This window comes from Cryptomeria japonica, chromosome 2 (genome assembly GCF_030272615.1).
Source record: "Cryptomeria japonica chromosome 2, Sugi_1.0, whole genome shotgun sequence".
In the NCBI taxonomy this organism is placed as follows: domain Eukaryota; kingdom Viridiplantae; phylum Streptophyta; class Pinopsida; order Cupressales; family Cupressaceae; genus Cryptomeria; species Cryptomeria japonica.
Window position 1 is genome coordinate 587,382,440 of NC_081406.1, and position 17,627 is coordinate 587,400,066.

The 17,627-nt window shown below is 32.7% G+C and overlaps 1 protein-coding gene across 5 annotated transcripts in view; it reads right to left on the bottom strand.

Annotated features, from left to right (window-relative positions):
• Window positions 1–17,627, bottom strand: part of LOC131051414 (MADS-box transcription factor 23) — a 70,892-nt gene that overhangs the window by 24,610 nt on the left and 28,655 nt on the right. For all 5 annotated transcript variants that reach the window (XM_057985941.2, XM_057985936.2, XM_057985954.2 and 2 more), the window contains exon 2: window positions 1,753–1,819. In XM_057985941.2, the coding sequence (XP_057841924.1) occupies window positions 1,753–1,819 (67 nt within the window). The remainder of the gene's footprint in view (window positions 1–1,752; window positions 1,820–17,627) is intronic.

Sequence of the window (17,627 nt, forward strand, 5' to 3'; positions counted from 1 at the left end):
AAGACGTCTGACATTATGGTGGTAATTTTAGAGATACCCGCTTGATCATTTGTAAACCTGATGACGATGAAGTCGAGAAATCATGTTGGAATATGAAAAAACGTGTAAAGGGACAAAAATGGAGGGAAAATGGGCTTGCAAGCCTTAAGGTCGTTTTCCAACCCTCTTACCAAGCTAAAACCCGCACGGGTTCTGATGTGAAAAATAATCGGCTCAGGTTTTGAAAAACAAAAAGTACCATTCATAGTTCTACATAACCTGTAGGGGTTATGTAGAACCAAAACCATCATTTTGAGTTTCACAAAACCCGTACGAGTTATGAAGACATCAAAATGTATGCTTGTAAACTTAACATTTTCTACACATGTATAGACATACATATATAATATGTGTTTAAGTATGTATATATGCATATCTATAGTTATATATACATATATCTATATAGATATATGTATATATGTTTGTATACATGCATCTCTCTCTTCTTTTCCTCTCTCTCGTCTTCCTTCCCCCATCATCGTCTCTGTCTATTCTAAGCCCTAATTATCCTCGAGTTATATCTCATCTCTCTCCCCCTCACACTTCTCTCTCTGTCGAGTCTCTCACCCTCTTCTCCTTCTCATTCTCTATCTACCTCATGTCTCTCACCCTCTCCTCATTCTCCTAATCTCCTTCTCTCTCTCTCCCCCTCTCTCTCTCTCTCTCTCTCTCTCTCTCTCTCTCTCTCTCTCTCTCTCTCTCTCTCTCTCTCTCTCTCCTATTCTCACCCTCTCTCCCTTCCCTCTATCTCTCTCCCCACTTCCTCTTTGGTTCCTAGTTCTACATAACCCATACGGGTTATGCAGAACTAGGCCAAAACTTCTAGTTTTGCATAACCCGTACGCATTTTGAGAAACTTTTTTATTATTTATTTTTTTGGCTAGGCTTGGTTTTACCAAGCCTGACATGTTTTTGAATTTCATAGAACACGCACGGGTTATGACAAATTCCATTTTTTTTTGCATGTGGCCACTTTTCTGTTCGCCATCTTGGTGCACTTACCCTAGCATTCCTTAGACTCTAACTTGATGATAATTTGTGAGATATTATTACAAATGAGTTCATAGAATTTGCAAATGAAAATAGTCTGAGTGTTGTTGCTCTTCGTCATAGATTCAAGAAGGATGCTCATAGTTGGTGGTACTTCCATGGCACATGCTTCCAAAACCTACAACCCTTCACTATCAAAGTTTTATCACAAGTAAGTTTGGCATTGGTTCGGGTTCAGGTGAACCCTGGCTGGACCAGGCATGAACCCAACATGAACCAGGACCCATGCGGACCTAGTTCGTGTTAGGGGCCTCAAACAGGCGAATCCTACAACTTAGATAAATCGTCTAAATTTCATAAAATTATATGTATGAAAATTGCATAAAACATATTAAGAAAAAAATCACACATAAATAGAAATTTATTTCAATTAGATAGGACTAGAGGAGCAATTATAATCTATAAAGGTATCTGCAAGATAAACATTATTGATATAGTGAATATGAATGTATCCATCACTTCCACAATAATCTAATTTTTCAAAGGTCTCACAATGACTAATTCTATATTATTTTATAATTAAAACATTTACTTGGGTTGTGAGTATAAAACAACCCATTTATATCAATAAAATTTAAGTGTGCAAACTACCATTCTTAAGGGAGAAAATATAGAAAGAAAAAAACAACTATACATTTCTAGATTATAGGAAAGAGGTCATACCTCATGTGGTGATTTATTACAACCTTCAATAGATTCATAATACATTCGAATAATTTCATCAAGGTCCCTGCCCACACAATTCCATCATCATGATTTTTATTGTAATATGTATAATATAATTAATAAATCAATCTATCATAGTTAAAAAAAAATCAATCTATCATAGTTAAAAAAAAATCAATCTATTATAAGTTATAAGAACTTTAAAAAAAAATTATAATATTAATGTATATAAAAAAAATTGTTAATTAGATATTTTTAAAATATTAAGTAAATTATTTATTTATTTAAAATTAAAGCTTCATAACTAAATTATTAATATATTTTAGGTAGTCAACTTATAATTATCAGCAACTAAAATTTAAGAAAAAGAGTCTCTATATAACAAGTATGCTTAATACATGCTAAAAAAAAAATGACATTTAAGATTATAATATATTGTATGTAAAATTTAATATATTATAAATAACAATTTAAAAAATTAGTATTTATTGTTAAATAGAATAAAATTATATTTTAATTGTTTATATATATATATGATCATCTCTAGCAAAAAGATGTGTGCAGTCTATATCCTTTTAATACAAAATTAAAAATTTATTAAAAATATTAAGTAAATTATTTATTTATTTATTTAAAATTAAAGTTTTATAACTAAATCATTAATATATTTTAAGAAGCCAACTTATAAGTATTAATTAAGAAAACAATTATCTATATAACAAGTATGTTTAATACATGTTAATAAAATAAATTTGACATTTAAGATTATAATATATTGTAGGTAAGATTTAATATATAAATAACAATTTAAAGAATTAGAAATTATAGTTAAATAGAATAAAATTATATTTTATTTAAAAAATATATAGAAAAGAAATCAGCTCTATCAAAGAGATGTGTGCAATTTCAATTAAAAAATAAAAAAAATATTAAAAATAATTTATTTAGTAAGATTTGAAGAGTAGCTATTTAGTAGTTCATGTCTTTTTTAAAGTTGAAATGAATAATCAAATAAATATAAATTAATTAAAGAACTTGAAATACTTCACAAACTAAATTCATAATTTAACTTATAAAAATATCATTAAAAATATATTAATAAAAAAGTTTAATGGAATAATCTACTTTTATTGAAAAAAAAAATATATCATTAAAAATTTTAAATCCTAACATAAATTAGATTCTTGAAATTAATAATAACCTAATCCATCAAATCACTTTCAAAAATATCTCAAAATAAAATTCCACTCAAAAAGTTCTAAAAAATGTATAAATATCATAGAGAAAAATAATTCAAAATCATATGTAATGCTCAAAATTGAATGATTTGAGTTACTCCCTAATTCAAAATATCTCCTTAAATTGAGAATTAAGGATTTTAGCTTTCTTGGAGCTTTTTTGTTTTTTTACTTTATCTATATTGTATAGAAATGTAATGGTGATATTTGTTAGGATTAAGCTATCATTTATCTTGCAATCTTATATATTACACATGTATCTGCAACACTCAAAGTATATTTAGATGGTTAGAGTGTAATTAGAAATTATTTTGTGATTTAAATTATCTTAAAATTTTAATATTAGTTGTTTATGCTTTCATGAAGGAGGTGGAGTTGGCAATGGTGGTTACACGGCTAGATTTAGCAAATCTCTCAAATTAGATGTGAAAATTTAGTAAACATCTTGAATTTGGTTGGTTGGTCCCATATGTGTTGGGTGATGATTTTGAACACCCACCTTGAGATCTGGTCCATTATGGAGTTGTGAGTCAAAGATGTTGTTCATAGTTTGGATGCCTATCTTGAGATACAAGCCATTATGAAGGAGAACTACAAGTCAAAGATTTTGTCCATAGTTTGGATGCCTCCCTTGGAACATAGGTCATTATGGAGAAGTTACAAGTCAAAGATGTTGTCTAGTATTGCTAAGGAGGTTACTTTTTCTATTCATGGCTCATTGAGAGTCATATAATTTACTATTCTCAAAAGAACCTCTTCATTTTGGATGTGATTTTTTCACATTAACTATGATTTTATCATGCATTATCTTAGGAAACCATTTACGATTTTCTTCTCCCATTTCTCTATAAATTGGAGACATGATATAATAGTTTCATTAAATTATTTACAAGTCTGCATGTGCTGCCCAAGTGCAATTAGAGCGTAGATTGTTGGTGTGTGAATGTATCTCTCCTTTGAAGATTAATATATACGTGTCCTCTTTCTCACGTAGATTTTTTTCTTGAAAGTATTTCTCCACATAAAACCTGTTTTATATATGGTTTGTTGATTTATCTCTTTTGTTGTTTTTCAATTATATAATTTTAATCATATGAATTTTTTTGTTAAATAAATAATTTTAAATTTACATGCATTTCTAGAAGATTTAATTACCATCGCTTCACTTTGTATATCAACATTTAGTATCACTGCTAATGGTTTTGCAAAAAAAGAGATGCCTTCTTATCGTTTTCCTAAAATTTAAAAGTTCACTAAAAAATGAACTAGCAAAAGGGGTGGTAAAGTACCAAGATCCATAACATAGGACCTAGTCTTGAAATTAACATATGACAACAATTAAGTTGCAAGTTGAATCATTAAATTATAGAGTAGGGATAGGGCCCAAATAGGCCTAAAATGATTTAGAAGAAAGAACACTAAAGTAGGGGACCAAATAGAGTGTAAAATTGTAAAGGGATGCAATTTACTACACTACAGTGAGGATAATGACAAATGATTTTTTTTAATAAATGTTGGTTTTAAAATAATAAAACCAATTGGATATGAAGGAAAAGGTTTGAAAAAATATTGGCAAGAAATTTAAGAGCCAATTGAACCAAGTGTTGGTGTAAATTATGTCTCATAATTACACTTTACTTAAGTTGACTTAGGATAATGCATTGCATCGCATCAGAGTTTGCATACCAAAAACTTAGGGAAGTGTGCACATAGGGATGATGCATGTAGGAGAAATTCCACGTTTTGTGGTCTTATCTTATTGTTACATTCCACCTTCAATGGGTGATCCACCTCTTGTAGAATATTTTATTATTTCTCCTACCTACACTCACTTACCCTTGTTTCTCATTGAGCCACATGTCATGTTTGCGTGCTCACATATCTATATGGCCTTGCCTTTATAAGCAAGCTCATCTTACATTGTATGTAATGATCTAATCGATCTTATTTTGCATCTTGATTAGACTACAGTTTATTCTTATCAATGTTTTGTCTCTCTTATTGTGTTATTCATTGAGCTCTTGATCTTGGCTATATTTGACAAATTCTTACACCAATAATGAAGGCCTTAGATATGTTTGTGGCAAAAGAAATAAAATTAATGTTACATTCAAATAAATCAACTTGATAAATACAATGTATACAATATTCTCATTTACTTAGGTAAGGACATAAAATGAAAACATGTCAAGAGATCTTCATCCTTGTATTGTTTGTGAATTGAAGAATCATTCTCCAAAATTATGTTAGATTAGAAAGTGGAATAAAAAACCTTTGAAAGATAGCATACATATGGATTGTGGATGAATTAGTGTACTTAATTAGGAAAAGCTCACAACTATGTTCAAAATATTGTATAAAAAAAATCCCATGTTAAACAAAATAACAATCACGCAAAGTCAAATATCATTGATAAACCATATAACTTAGTCTACACTTTTTTAACTACTATAAGGGCTAGTTGACTTCCATCCATATTGAAAAGTGAGATTTGAAGTTGGAGCACTCTTATTACGTCGAAGGCGTCTCCTACTATAGAATGCACAGCCTAACTTTTGAAATCTATGGTGAAAAATGAATAAAAACAATGCAAGACGATCAGGAATATATTATCCGTTGATCGCTTTGCCGCTAACTTTCACCGTTTTTGTTTTATGCCGCTTTTTCGCTTTCTCTTTTCTCTGACAGCCGTGTTTTTCATTGGTTGTTTTGTACCAACGCAGGGAGTTTCGTCCCGCCACAACTTTTCTGGTGTCGACTTGGACTTGTGCTAGCTCCAGTCATGGCGTAAATATCCATGGATAAATCTGTGATCATTCTTCTTACACATCGCAAAGCAAAAGATATTCAGCCCAAAGCATGCTAATTCAGGAGATCACATTATATTGAGGTTTAGTTATTTTTGGCGTCCGCTTACTCCTTAACTGTTTTGGAAAAGTGTTTTCGCGTCCAGTTGCACCGCATGATGTTATTCCGAGTGATTGTATTTATTGGGATCTAGTTTTACTCATTGCTTTGGAAGCATGTGCTTCGCCAGTTTTTGGATATTCTAATCATCTCCCAACAGATGCTTGTATGGATAACTCTCAACTAATGCTTACACCATGCTTTTTTTGAGACAACTTATTGCATGCTTTCTAAGTTTAATAATCGATTTAATTAGCTTTAATTAAATAAAATAACCTTGCTTAAAGGTGGGGATCTTTAAGTTAAAAAATACTTACCTTAGTTTTTAAGTTTTTTATTTTATGTTTTATATTAGAATTTAGATTTAATAAAAAAATCATTTTGAATTTAATTATATAATTATAATTTTAATAAATAATTAAATGTTTTTAAAAAAATAAAATAATTTATAATTATTTGTATTTCTAATTAAATAATGATTTTAATAATAATTTTAAAATAATATTATAAGAATTAGATTTAAAATTAATTTTAATACTAAAGTTAAATATTAAATTAATACTAAAGTAAAATTTAGTGGTTTACCACTTTTATCAAAAAAAATATATTATATAAATATGATTAAAATAATAATATATTCAAATTATAACTAAGAGTAAGTTTACTATTATATTTTAATATTAAAATTAAAATTATATAGATTAAGTTATAATTATAAGTGTAGATTTTTTAATTTAATTATAATTATACATTAATAATTTAAGTAACATTTTATTTTGTAAATTAGAGATAAAATTACATTCCAATTAGAATTAAAATTAAAATTAAAATTTTATAGATTATTTAAATTATATAATTATTTGATTCTAAGGTTTCAATATATGTAAACTATTATTCTAACTTATCAATTGTTATTTCAAAATTCAAAATAATTATATGAAATATACAAATGTGTGAAGAAATATCTATTAATATCTTAATAAATTATATAACAATTGTAATCCTTTTTTATAATTATTTTAATTCTACAATTATTTCAAATATTTTAATTAAATAATTTTTAATTCATGTTAGGTAATTATATTTTTACCCCCCCCCCTCTCTCTCTCTCTCCCTCCTTCCTCTACCTCTCCCTTCCCCCCATGTTCTCTCCCTCTCTCCCTCTCTCTCTCTCTCCCCCCTCTTCTCTCCCTCTCTCCCTTCCCCCCATGTTCTATCCCTCTCTCCCTCTCTCTCCATATTTCTTCTTCTATCTCTCCCTCTATATGTATCTCATTATCTCTCCATCTCTATCTACCCTTATATCTCTCCTTTAAATCCCTATTTCTATATTCCCATCTCTCTATCCATATTCCTCTAACTAACGCTCTCTCCATCTCTCTCTCTCTCTCTCTCTCTCTCTCTCTCTCTCTCTCTCTCTCTCTCTCTCTCTCTCTCTCTCTCTCTCTCTCTCTCTCTCTCTCTCTCTCATATATATTATTCTCTTTATATATATTTACCTTTCTCCATTCTTTACTTTTCCTCTTTCAAACATCTTCCTATCTCTCCCTCTCGCCCTCTTTCTCTTTCTACCTTCATCTTTATCTCGAACTCTTTATATATTTTTATATTTATCTCTGTTTAACTTCATCTCTCTCTTTGTTTCATTAGATTCCTTTAGCTCAACTCTTTCTCCATATCTATCTATCTACAATTATTTTTATCTATTTCCCCCTCTCTCACACACTACATCTCTCCTACTCTATATCTCTATATTTCTATTTATAACTCACTTGAAGGTGTCTCCTATTAGAAAATAGACAAGCTAATTTGTTGCATCAATGGTTGAACTTTCTCTAAACGAGATGCAAGACGATTGGGAGAATCGTGTGCATACATTGCATTTTTATATTTTTCGTGCACCGTCATTTGCATTCTCCTTGGAATGTACTGCTAGTGTTTGCTCACTTTTTGTGGGGCCCACCTATGAACCAATATTCTTTTTCATCTATGTTTGTGCCCCGTCCATGTCACATTCATCTGAACGGTCAGCTTTGCCTTTTTTTGGCAAATTCTTTCCATCCACAAACCATAGCTTGGGAAAATGTGACACATAAAATATAATTCATATTTCTTTAGGAAAACATAATGCAACTGGGTGAAAAGTGACATTAAACTTTAATATTTCTCTACTCTTACTCTATGCAGTGGACAAAACATTTGGGCATCCTTGATTTCCAAAAAAAATTATGTAACATATTTCTTGTATGTTATTTGTTCAAAATATAGATAATATTGAATATAGAGTAGATTATATCTATATTTAATAATTAGTCATATTTTATAAAATATATATATATATATATATATATATATATATATATATATATATATATATATATATATATATATATATATATATATATATATATATATATTTTAAAGTGATATTATAAATTATTTTATTTATTATATTGTGAGTACAATAATCATCATGGATATAATTCTAATATTATGTATATATATTATTAAAGTATATATTTATTTTATATATGATTAATATTATACTTGTATTTTTTTATTTACGTAAGTGCTATCAGTTGTGGGGATAGCGCCCTATATTAGTAAAAGAAAATAAATACTTAGTTATGCTATCACATATCCAATAAAAAAATCTCTTCAACTAAGGAGAGTGCAAAGCTACAGCTAGAACCCAACTACAAAAACCCTGGCAAATATTATACTTGTATTTATTATTTTATATTATATAATATATATTATTTAGTTTACTCTGATATACATTAAATTGTGATATTTTTTCAAGTTGATTCATCTATAATTAAATCTTGAAGAATTAATTAGAGAGGGATCAATCATATAACAATGAATATAATTAAATTATAGATTCAATCTATAAAACAAGTATGTAATTAAATGACTCTGTGGGATATCTTTTTCTATTATTCTTTCATCAATGTCATTCATGTAGTCTATCCATTTTGATGGATGAAGATGAATAGAGGAGTCAAGGTGAAAAAATAATTTTGTCATTTGTTAAAAAGATCAACAATAAAGAGCAACCATCTCCATCTCCATATTCATCTCTATCTCTCTGTCTATATATCTCTCTCCCTTATCTTTATCTCCTTACCTTTTCCCTCATCCTTGTCTCTATCTTCTCTATATTTCCCACCATATTTACCTCTCTTTCTCTCCCTCTTTTTATCCCTATCTCTTCCCCCCCCTCTCTATCTTTGTATCTCACATACACTCTCATTGTTTTTCTCTTCCTATCTTTATCTCTATATATATCCCTCTTTCAGTTACACACACTCCCTATCTCTATCTCTATCTAAATCTCTATCTCACCTCTCTCTCAATCTATCCCTTACTTGTTTCTATCACCTCCTTTATATCTCACTCTTATCCTCCCTCTCTATATATGTATCTCTACCTCTCTCTCTCTCTATATATGTCTTCTTATATCTTTATCTTACTATATCTCTATCTACACCTTTCTCATTGTCTCTCTCTTTCTATGTACATTTCTCCCTCTCCCTTCATCCCACCTTCCATCTCTCCCTCTTTATACATTTATCTCTCTTGTTCACCCTAACTCATTATCTATATCCCTATTTCTCTTATTTATTATATCACTTTACATCTCTCTCCCTCTCTCATACACACCCAATCTACCTATCCCAAGTTATATTTATATCTCTTTATATTTTCTTCTTTCTATCCCTATCTCTCCCTCTTTCTATCCATATCTCTCCTTCTCCCTCCCTATCACTCCCTCTTTGTATCTCTCTTCTTCACCTTTATCTCAAACTATCTCTCCCTATCTCTCCCCATGACTACTTTCCTCACTCCCTCCATACCCCATATCTATATCTCTGCCTCTACTTCTCTCTCCCTTTCTCTTCATGTATATTTTTGTCTCTCCCTCTTTTTCTCTCCCACTTTCTATCTCCATTATTTATCCTTCCCCCTATCATATCCATTTCTATTTATTATGATATCTATCTCTATCTCTATTTCTATATATCCCTCCCTCGCTATCTCTATAAATGTTTCTCTTGATCTCTTTATCTCTCTATGTTTCTATCACTCCATCCCATTGTCTACATCTCTATCCATTAACCTCTATACATCTCTCTTCCCCTCTATCTCCCCCTCTTAGTTTCTATATACTTATCTCTTAGTTCTATCTATCTATCTCTGTTGTATCTTTATATCTCCCCATCTTCTTCTCTTTGTATCCATCTCATTTATCTTCATCTCCAACTCCAACTCCATCTCTATATCTATCTTTATCTCTACCAATATCGATATCTCTATCTCCCCATCCCCTCCCTCTATCTCTCCCTCTTTCTATCTATATCTAGATCTTTCTCTCCCTCTATTCTAACAGAGCCTAATTAGATACTTATTTAAAGGCTTTGTTTTGGTCATGTTGGGAAGGATGCATATTTTATTTAAATTTGTCACTTTTCCAATGGTACATTTGTTGAACAAACATCATTTGATAATTGACCTACCACTTCATCCCATGTACCATAAAAATGTTGACCTTCTAAACCTTTTCGGCGTACCTATTGCACACCAAGGTGCAATTGCTAGTATACAATATATGCAACATTGATCATAAAGATTATTGCTAAATGGTTGTAACATTGATCACAAAGATCATTGTTGAGCCTAAATTTTTTTAGTATTGATCGCAAAGATAATTATTGAACGGTTATAAAATTGATTGTAATGATCATTGTTAAACCAAAGAAGCTATTACACTAATAGTAAATATCATTACTAAATGGTTATAATATTGATTGCAAAGATCATTGTTGAACCTAAAAAGATATAACATTAATTGCAAAGATCATTGAAATTGTAAAATTGCTCATAGAGATAGTTAATCTTAGTTATGAAGGTTTTGATCACAGCGATAATTTTTTATATTCATAGCAGCGGTCGTTTCTAAATCTATGAAAGTTTTCATCACAAAGATCATTATTGAAATTGATTGCAGCGATCGTTGCCAAATATATGAAGGTTTAGATCACAAACATTACTGGAAATGCTTCACCTTCTTTATTGATATAACTATGAAAGACATCTTATTATGAGAAATAATGGACAAAAGTAATAAAGGATAAGTCATTATACTTTTGAGAAGGCTTGGTGTTAAATATTCTTCATTTGTACATGGGTAGCTAATAAACATATTTATAGGTGGACCTCATCATCTAATTAAGTTGTATGATTAAATAAAGTATAGGAGTTGAGGAAAAATCAACTCTACAGCTCCCAAGGATCACCTACATGCAAACCTATCACAGAAGGAGAGAAACAAAAAAGCTATAGAGGCCAGAATTCAAAGATCTAGAAAAGAGGAGTCATATTGATTGTGCAACAAGAATGCAATTCAATAATTACAATTTATTATGAAATTACAAAGAGATAATCCTTATAAAAGGATGCTTGAAACCCTAAAGGTGAAAACCCTAAAAAATTATAAGATTCCTAAGTTTAGCTTAAGTATAGAGTATAATAGACTAATAATTAAATAAATAATTATTAGCTAATAAAAGATAACTCTAACACCCCCCCTTAAGATGAACTTACGGAGTAGCTAAAAAACAACTAAGGACTAAAAAACCATGTAAACAAAAAAACATGAAAGTAACAATGGGTCCCGACAACTAGGTCTGATGAGGTACCCAAGTACAAAAGAGTCTCTGTAAGGCGGAGAAATAGAGAAAACCACATGGGAAAAAAACTCTACTCCAAAAAGAGATGAAGACTAGTGAAAGTTTGCAGAAGCCTCCAAACAAGAGAATGTCCCAGAAAATAGGAACAAAGGAAGATCATGAAGAACACCACTGAAGCATGAAATAGCTGCAAACACTGTCGAAGAGTAACTGCTAATCTGAAGAACCTCCACTAAAATAGAACATGACCGGGTAGAGAAGACTATATTCTGCATGAGTGCCCTCAAATGACACTACTCAAATCAGATTGAAAACAAAGGCAAACAACTGAACTCGAAGATACATATGACATAAAATACCAAAGCCTGAAGAGCTGACCAATCGAACCAAGGAAGCATTAGAACCAACTAGAGAAACCCCCCCATAATGTTGAAAAGGGAAAGGGACGGGTACACTAAAAAGAACAGCCAACAAGAACTGTATGATGAAGAACCAAGTACATCGAAGGTGCAGAGAAAGTACATAGTGTTGTGGAAGGAACACTCACTTAACACACATCATGAGGCGAATGTCGTGGAAGAAACACTCACGTGATAAAGGTAGATGGCAAACAAAGGCAAACATTAACCCCCCCATGGCACTTTATAATGGAGTGCATGTACAATAAGGCACAAGATGTGCAAGATCCCAAGTATACAATGCATATTGGCACTTTATCTCACTATGTTTGCATAAAGAAGATGCTTACAAAAAAAAGTAGACAATGATCAGAAGAGACAATAGGATGGAAACACAGAAAGAAACAACCAAAGACAAGACATCCTACTCAAAAAAAGAGATCGCATGACCTAAAACATCCAAGATATTCACTAGAGTGTTGAAAAACAAAAAACTAAATAAAATGTACCTAGATCATAATTTGGAAAGAAAACTCATATGACTGGAAAGTACACAGAACAAGCTTTCCAACGATATAAAGTTTTTGAAAAATGGAGTTTGGATGCTCAAGTTATGTCTTCCGAAGTGCAAAAAAGAACCTCTAACTTTGACAGCTAAAAACACCATAAAAAAAGAAAAATATAAAATTCAAACCTCCAGATCTGGATAGAGCTCGGAAAGAGTTTTCCGACGATATAAAGTTTGTCGAAAAACGCCTCTGTGAGCCCAAGATATGGCCAAAAGATCGAAGTTGCTTCGGATGGGCCCATAAGGGGCCTGAAGATTGCCTACACAATGCTAACATCATCTAACTGCGAGCATGAATTTGACAGTCGTATGGCCGTCACCGCCAAAAAACTAATCTGCTTAGAAAAACTCGTCGAAAAAAGAAATGGTGCCTGCAAAAAAATCTGATCGCAAGAAAAGACAAGGGAGGGTCAGAAACAGGTCGACGGCTCCTGGGCGGCACGGGAGTGGTGCAGGGGTGGCGAAGGCGAAGGGCGGTGGGCGGAAACCTGGCGGCGAGCAGTCAGGCAGTGTGTTGACCACCTGCGGTGGGAGCCAACGATGACCGCCTAGGAGACCGACGATAACCGCCAAAGTGGCTTTGATGGTTAATTGACCGCCTATGGTCTGCGTTAACCCCGTCAGCCTGGGCAAGCCGTTAAACTACCCAAAAATATATTTTATTATTTTTTAAAATCGCTCTGCATCCATATAGAGGGTTGTACAGTGCAAAAACTAGAAAAAAATTTGCCTCTAAATACAATTTCACCAAAATATATCGAATTTTATATCAAAATTTGTGGAATCGGCCTCTTGAATCCAACCGTAAGGTCCCTTTGGCACCAAAATATACCAAAAAATCAGCTACCCCCAAAAATGGAAAAAAGCAACTACACAAACACCCGAATACACAGATCTGAAGAATAAGGCCCAAAATCTCTCATGAAGAGAATAGTGGCATGCAAATCTAGAGCTCTCATATCATATAGGAGTTGAAGAAAAATTAGCTCTATAGCTCCCAAGTATCACCTGCATGCAAACCTGTCACTGAAGGAGAGAAGCAAAAAAGCTATGGAGGCCAGAATTCAAAGATCCAGAAAAGAGGAGTCATATTGATTGTGCAACAAGAATGCAATTCAATAATTACAATTTGCTATGAAATTACAAAGAGAGAATCCCTTATAAAAGGATACTCGAAACCCTAAAGGTGAAAACCCTAAAGAATTATCAGATTCATAAGTTTAGCTTAAGCATAGAGTATAATAGACTAATAATTAAACAAATAATTATTAACTAATAAAAGATAACTCTAACATAAATTTTATTGGGGTTGTTAAAAATATTAATTATATTTAATCACACCTATTATATAAAGTCATGTCTAATGCATGAGGCAGATCTCTCAAGCATGATACCTACTTAAGAATCTTTGATCCATCTATTTATAAGATAAACAAGAATCAATTTATGCTCCCCAAATTTAAAGAAATATTTAACTAGTGCATTTACTCATGCAAACACTCATAGTCAATTAGCTTATCTTTTGTATAAGACATTTTCCAAAGGGATGCCCCTATAATGTAATTAATTAATAGGGTTTTAGTTCTTTATTGACTCCTTTTAATAGTGCATCCTTGCATTTATTCAATGACTGTTGATGTGTCAAAAGCACACCAATGTCGTGAATAATAGCTCTCTTGAAAATGATTAGAGATACTCCAAGACTCAAGACACCTATATACAGATTAATAAACTTTCAAAAAAAAATAGGACTAATACTCATAATTAGAATGGATATTTCCTTCTTTTAAGTTCACTAAATTCTTTGAAGTTTAAACCGAGAAAAATTATTTATATGCATAATTGATGTTTTTCGATCATTCATTATATTACCTTATGGATGCAAAGCCCCAAGGAACAAAAGATTCAAATACAAACTCAATCCACTAGACCCTCAACTAAGGTCTCAACATTCACATGGATTCTTGGACAACCCTGACAGCAACATGAAAGAACTCCTCTACACTCCGCTTTTTCTCAATGGGAACCCACTATACACCCATGAACAACTCATGGAGACTATACAACTTATCACATCAAGTTTATTCTTGACACCAACTCTCTTGTAGCCACTTATGGCTAACTTGGTTTATAACACATGCACCTTTGCAAAATAGGTATGGACCCTATAGAAAATTTTGTCTTACCCTAAGAACATTGATTACAACCAAAACAACACCCTTTTGTTTGTACATATGCAATCAAGATGATTGCCCTCAACAAGACGCCTACTCCTAGTAGCCTTGTTTTGAAATTTTAATACAAAACTCGAAAATCCTCCTAATGATACCACAGACTTGACACTTTTTGATGCCTCCAATGATGACACAAAACTCTTCCAAAACTTAGTACCCAGCTCTTGCATTAACTGGTTCAAACACTGTTGCTACAGGAGGGCTAAAGGCCTTTTAGGCCACTTTTACAAAGAAACCACACTCCAAAGGTCTGATCCAAAGACACCAATGAATGGGAAGGGTCTACACACATTCCAAACATAAAATCCACAATCATATAGGGTCCAATGCACTTAGTTTTATCCCTGCACAATTTTTAGCAGTCAAAATAAGATAGTCACATGAGGATGCCTAGCCTAGGGCTTGATTCCAAACTCCACCAATTCAACGGCCCAATCAAAAACCTCAAGAATCTTAAAGTACATTGTCTCCCCCTCCCATTCCTCGGAATTTGAGCCAATTTGGTCGAAGGAATGTGGGGTTAAAAAGACATTTCCTTAGAAACCCTGGTTTTGGAGGGTTTTTAGACCGTCTGTTACAAAAATGCAGATATCTTCCTTATTACTAAGTCTTTTCCTGCCAAATCAAAGCCAAATGAACATTAAAACATGCCTATTCAGATCAATGACTTAGGCTACACATGGAGTGCATACAACATCTGTGCAAGACACTATTACAGCAAATTTCTGGAAATTTTTGAGTGTTTATTGAATCTGATCACACTATTTTACATCCAAACTTCATCATCATCATTCTTTCTCGATCTCCAAAGCTTTAAACAAGGTTTCTCCAACCTCCTCAATCGATTCCAACTACAATTTGAATTAGGTAGAAGTTGGAGGGAGATTAGTTACAAAGTGACAACAAATTGACAACAAAAGTTGTCAGCAAATTTGATAACTTTGCACAAACTTGACAACTTATGACTTGCATATGTAACCTATTAAGACACAACATAAACCTTACAAATAGGCCACATAGAAGCCAAAATACATTGCTTGCCTCATTTAGGCATTTTGGATGTTATCTAACCATGGTTGACCAAATAGGTCCTAAGAAGCTCATACTACAAGAAATGGCATCAAAGTCTTACATGGCTAATCAAAACAACTCAAATGGTCTTGAAAGACCTTATTAAAACTCAAAAACATTAAAGGAACCTATAAACACTTCTAAGACCCTTCATTGCTCAAATGGTCTTCAAATCCTGAAAGGTGCTCCCGCACCATACTCCCGAGGGGCATAGAAAACTCAAGTCTCTTGAGGAATGAGGTCTGCAACAGAATGTCCATGATCTTGAATTTCATCTTTTGTCATCCACATCGCATCTTCATCGGGTAAACCACTCCACTTGACAAGATACTCCTTATAAGTCTTCTTTCTAGTCTTCTTGACTACCTTGGTGTCCATGATGCTCTCCAACTTCAATGGTGGGCTAGATGGTAGATCCTTGACCCAACCTTCATCTCCTTCTAATTGCAAACATGCAACATCACCTTTGTAAGGAAACAAATTTGAAACATTTAAAATGGGTGATATTCCTAAGCCTTGAGGAAGTTCAATCTCATAGGCATTAGGACCAAACTTATGCACAATCCTACAAGGACCAATCTTCTTCATGAGTGGCTTGGTTGGCTACCCCTTAGGAATTCTCTCTTTCTTCAAGTGTGCCATCACCAAATCTCACACCTTGTACTGCACATCCCTCTTCTTTTCATTGGCCTTCTCTTTGTACTTCTCAGTGTTCTTTTGGAGAGTTTCTCTTACTCTATCATGAATGTCCTTCATACCCACTGCAAAGTCTTCTCCCTGAGCACTCCTCCTCTCCAATCCTTGTAGATCTCTTAGTTCTATAATGCCTCTTGGATGAATCCCATATACAACCTCAAAAGGACTTCTGCTTGTGCTTCTATTGACAGAATTATTATAAGCAAATTCAACTTGAGGGATGATCATATCCCAAGACTCTCCATGTTTCTTTGTGAGACATCTAAGCAAATTTCCCAATGATCTATTCACTACCTCAGTTTGGCCATCAGTCCGAGGGTGATAGGCTAGTGTGAAGGACAATTGAGTGCCCAACTTCTTCCATAATGTACACCAAAAGTGTCCCACAAACTTAAAGAGTCCCTGGCAATCATAATGTTTAGAAGCAAACCATGTATTTTAACAATTTTTTTGAAGAATAAGCCAACAATGTGGGAAGCATCATTAGTACATTTACATGGCAAAAAGTGAGCCATCTTACTAAATCTGTCTACGACAACAAAAATGTTGCCAAAACCTCTTTGAGTCCTAGGAAGACCCAAGACAAAATCCATGTTGATACTCTCCCATGGCCTATTAGGAATAGGGAGTGGTTCACATAACCCTGCATTTGATGATGTTCCCTTAGCCCTTTGGCATATGCTGCAACTTTCAACAAACTTCCTGACATCTGATTGCAACTTTGGCAAAAAATAATACCTCTTCACCTGTTCCAAGGTTTTATCAAGCCCAAAGTGACCTCCCAAGCTGCCACAATGTTTCTCCTTGATAATGTTCTCCCTCATGGAGCATCTAGGGATACACAACTGACTCCCTTTGAGCAACAACCCCTGCTGCAACAAAAACTTAGAAAATCATAATGGTAAGAATCTGAAAAATTGAGTGTAAACCTCATATATCTCAGTGAAATATTCATCATCCTTGTACATTTGTTTGAGAGAATCAATTCCCACACTTTGCAACTGAATTTCTTGTACCATGCACACCCTTCTCCTCAATGCATCTGCCACTTTATTGGCCTGCCCTTT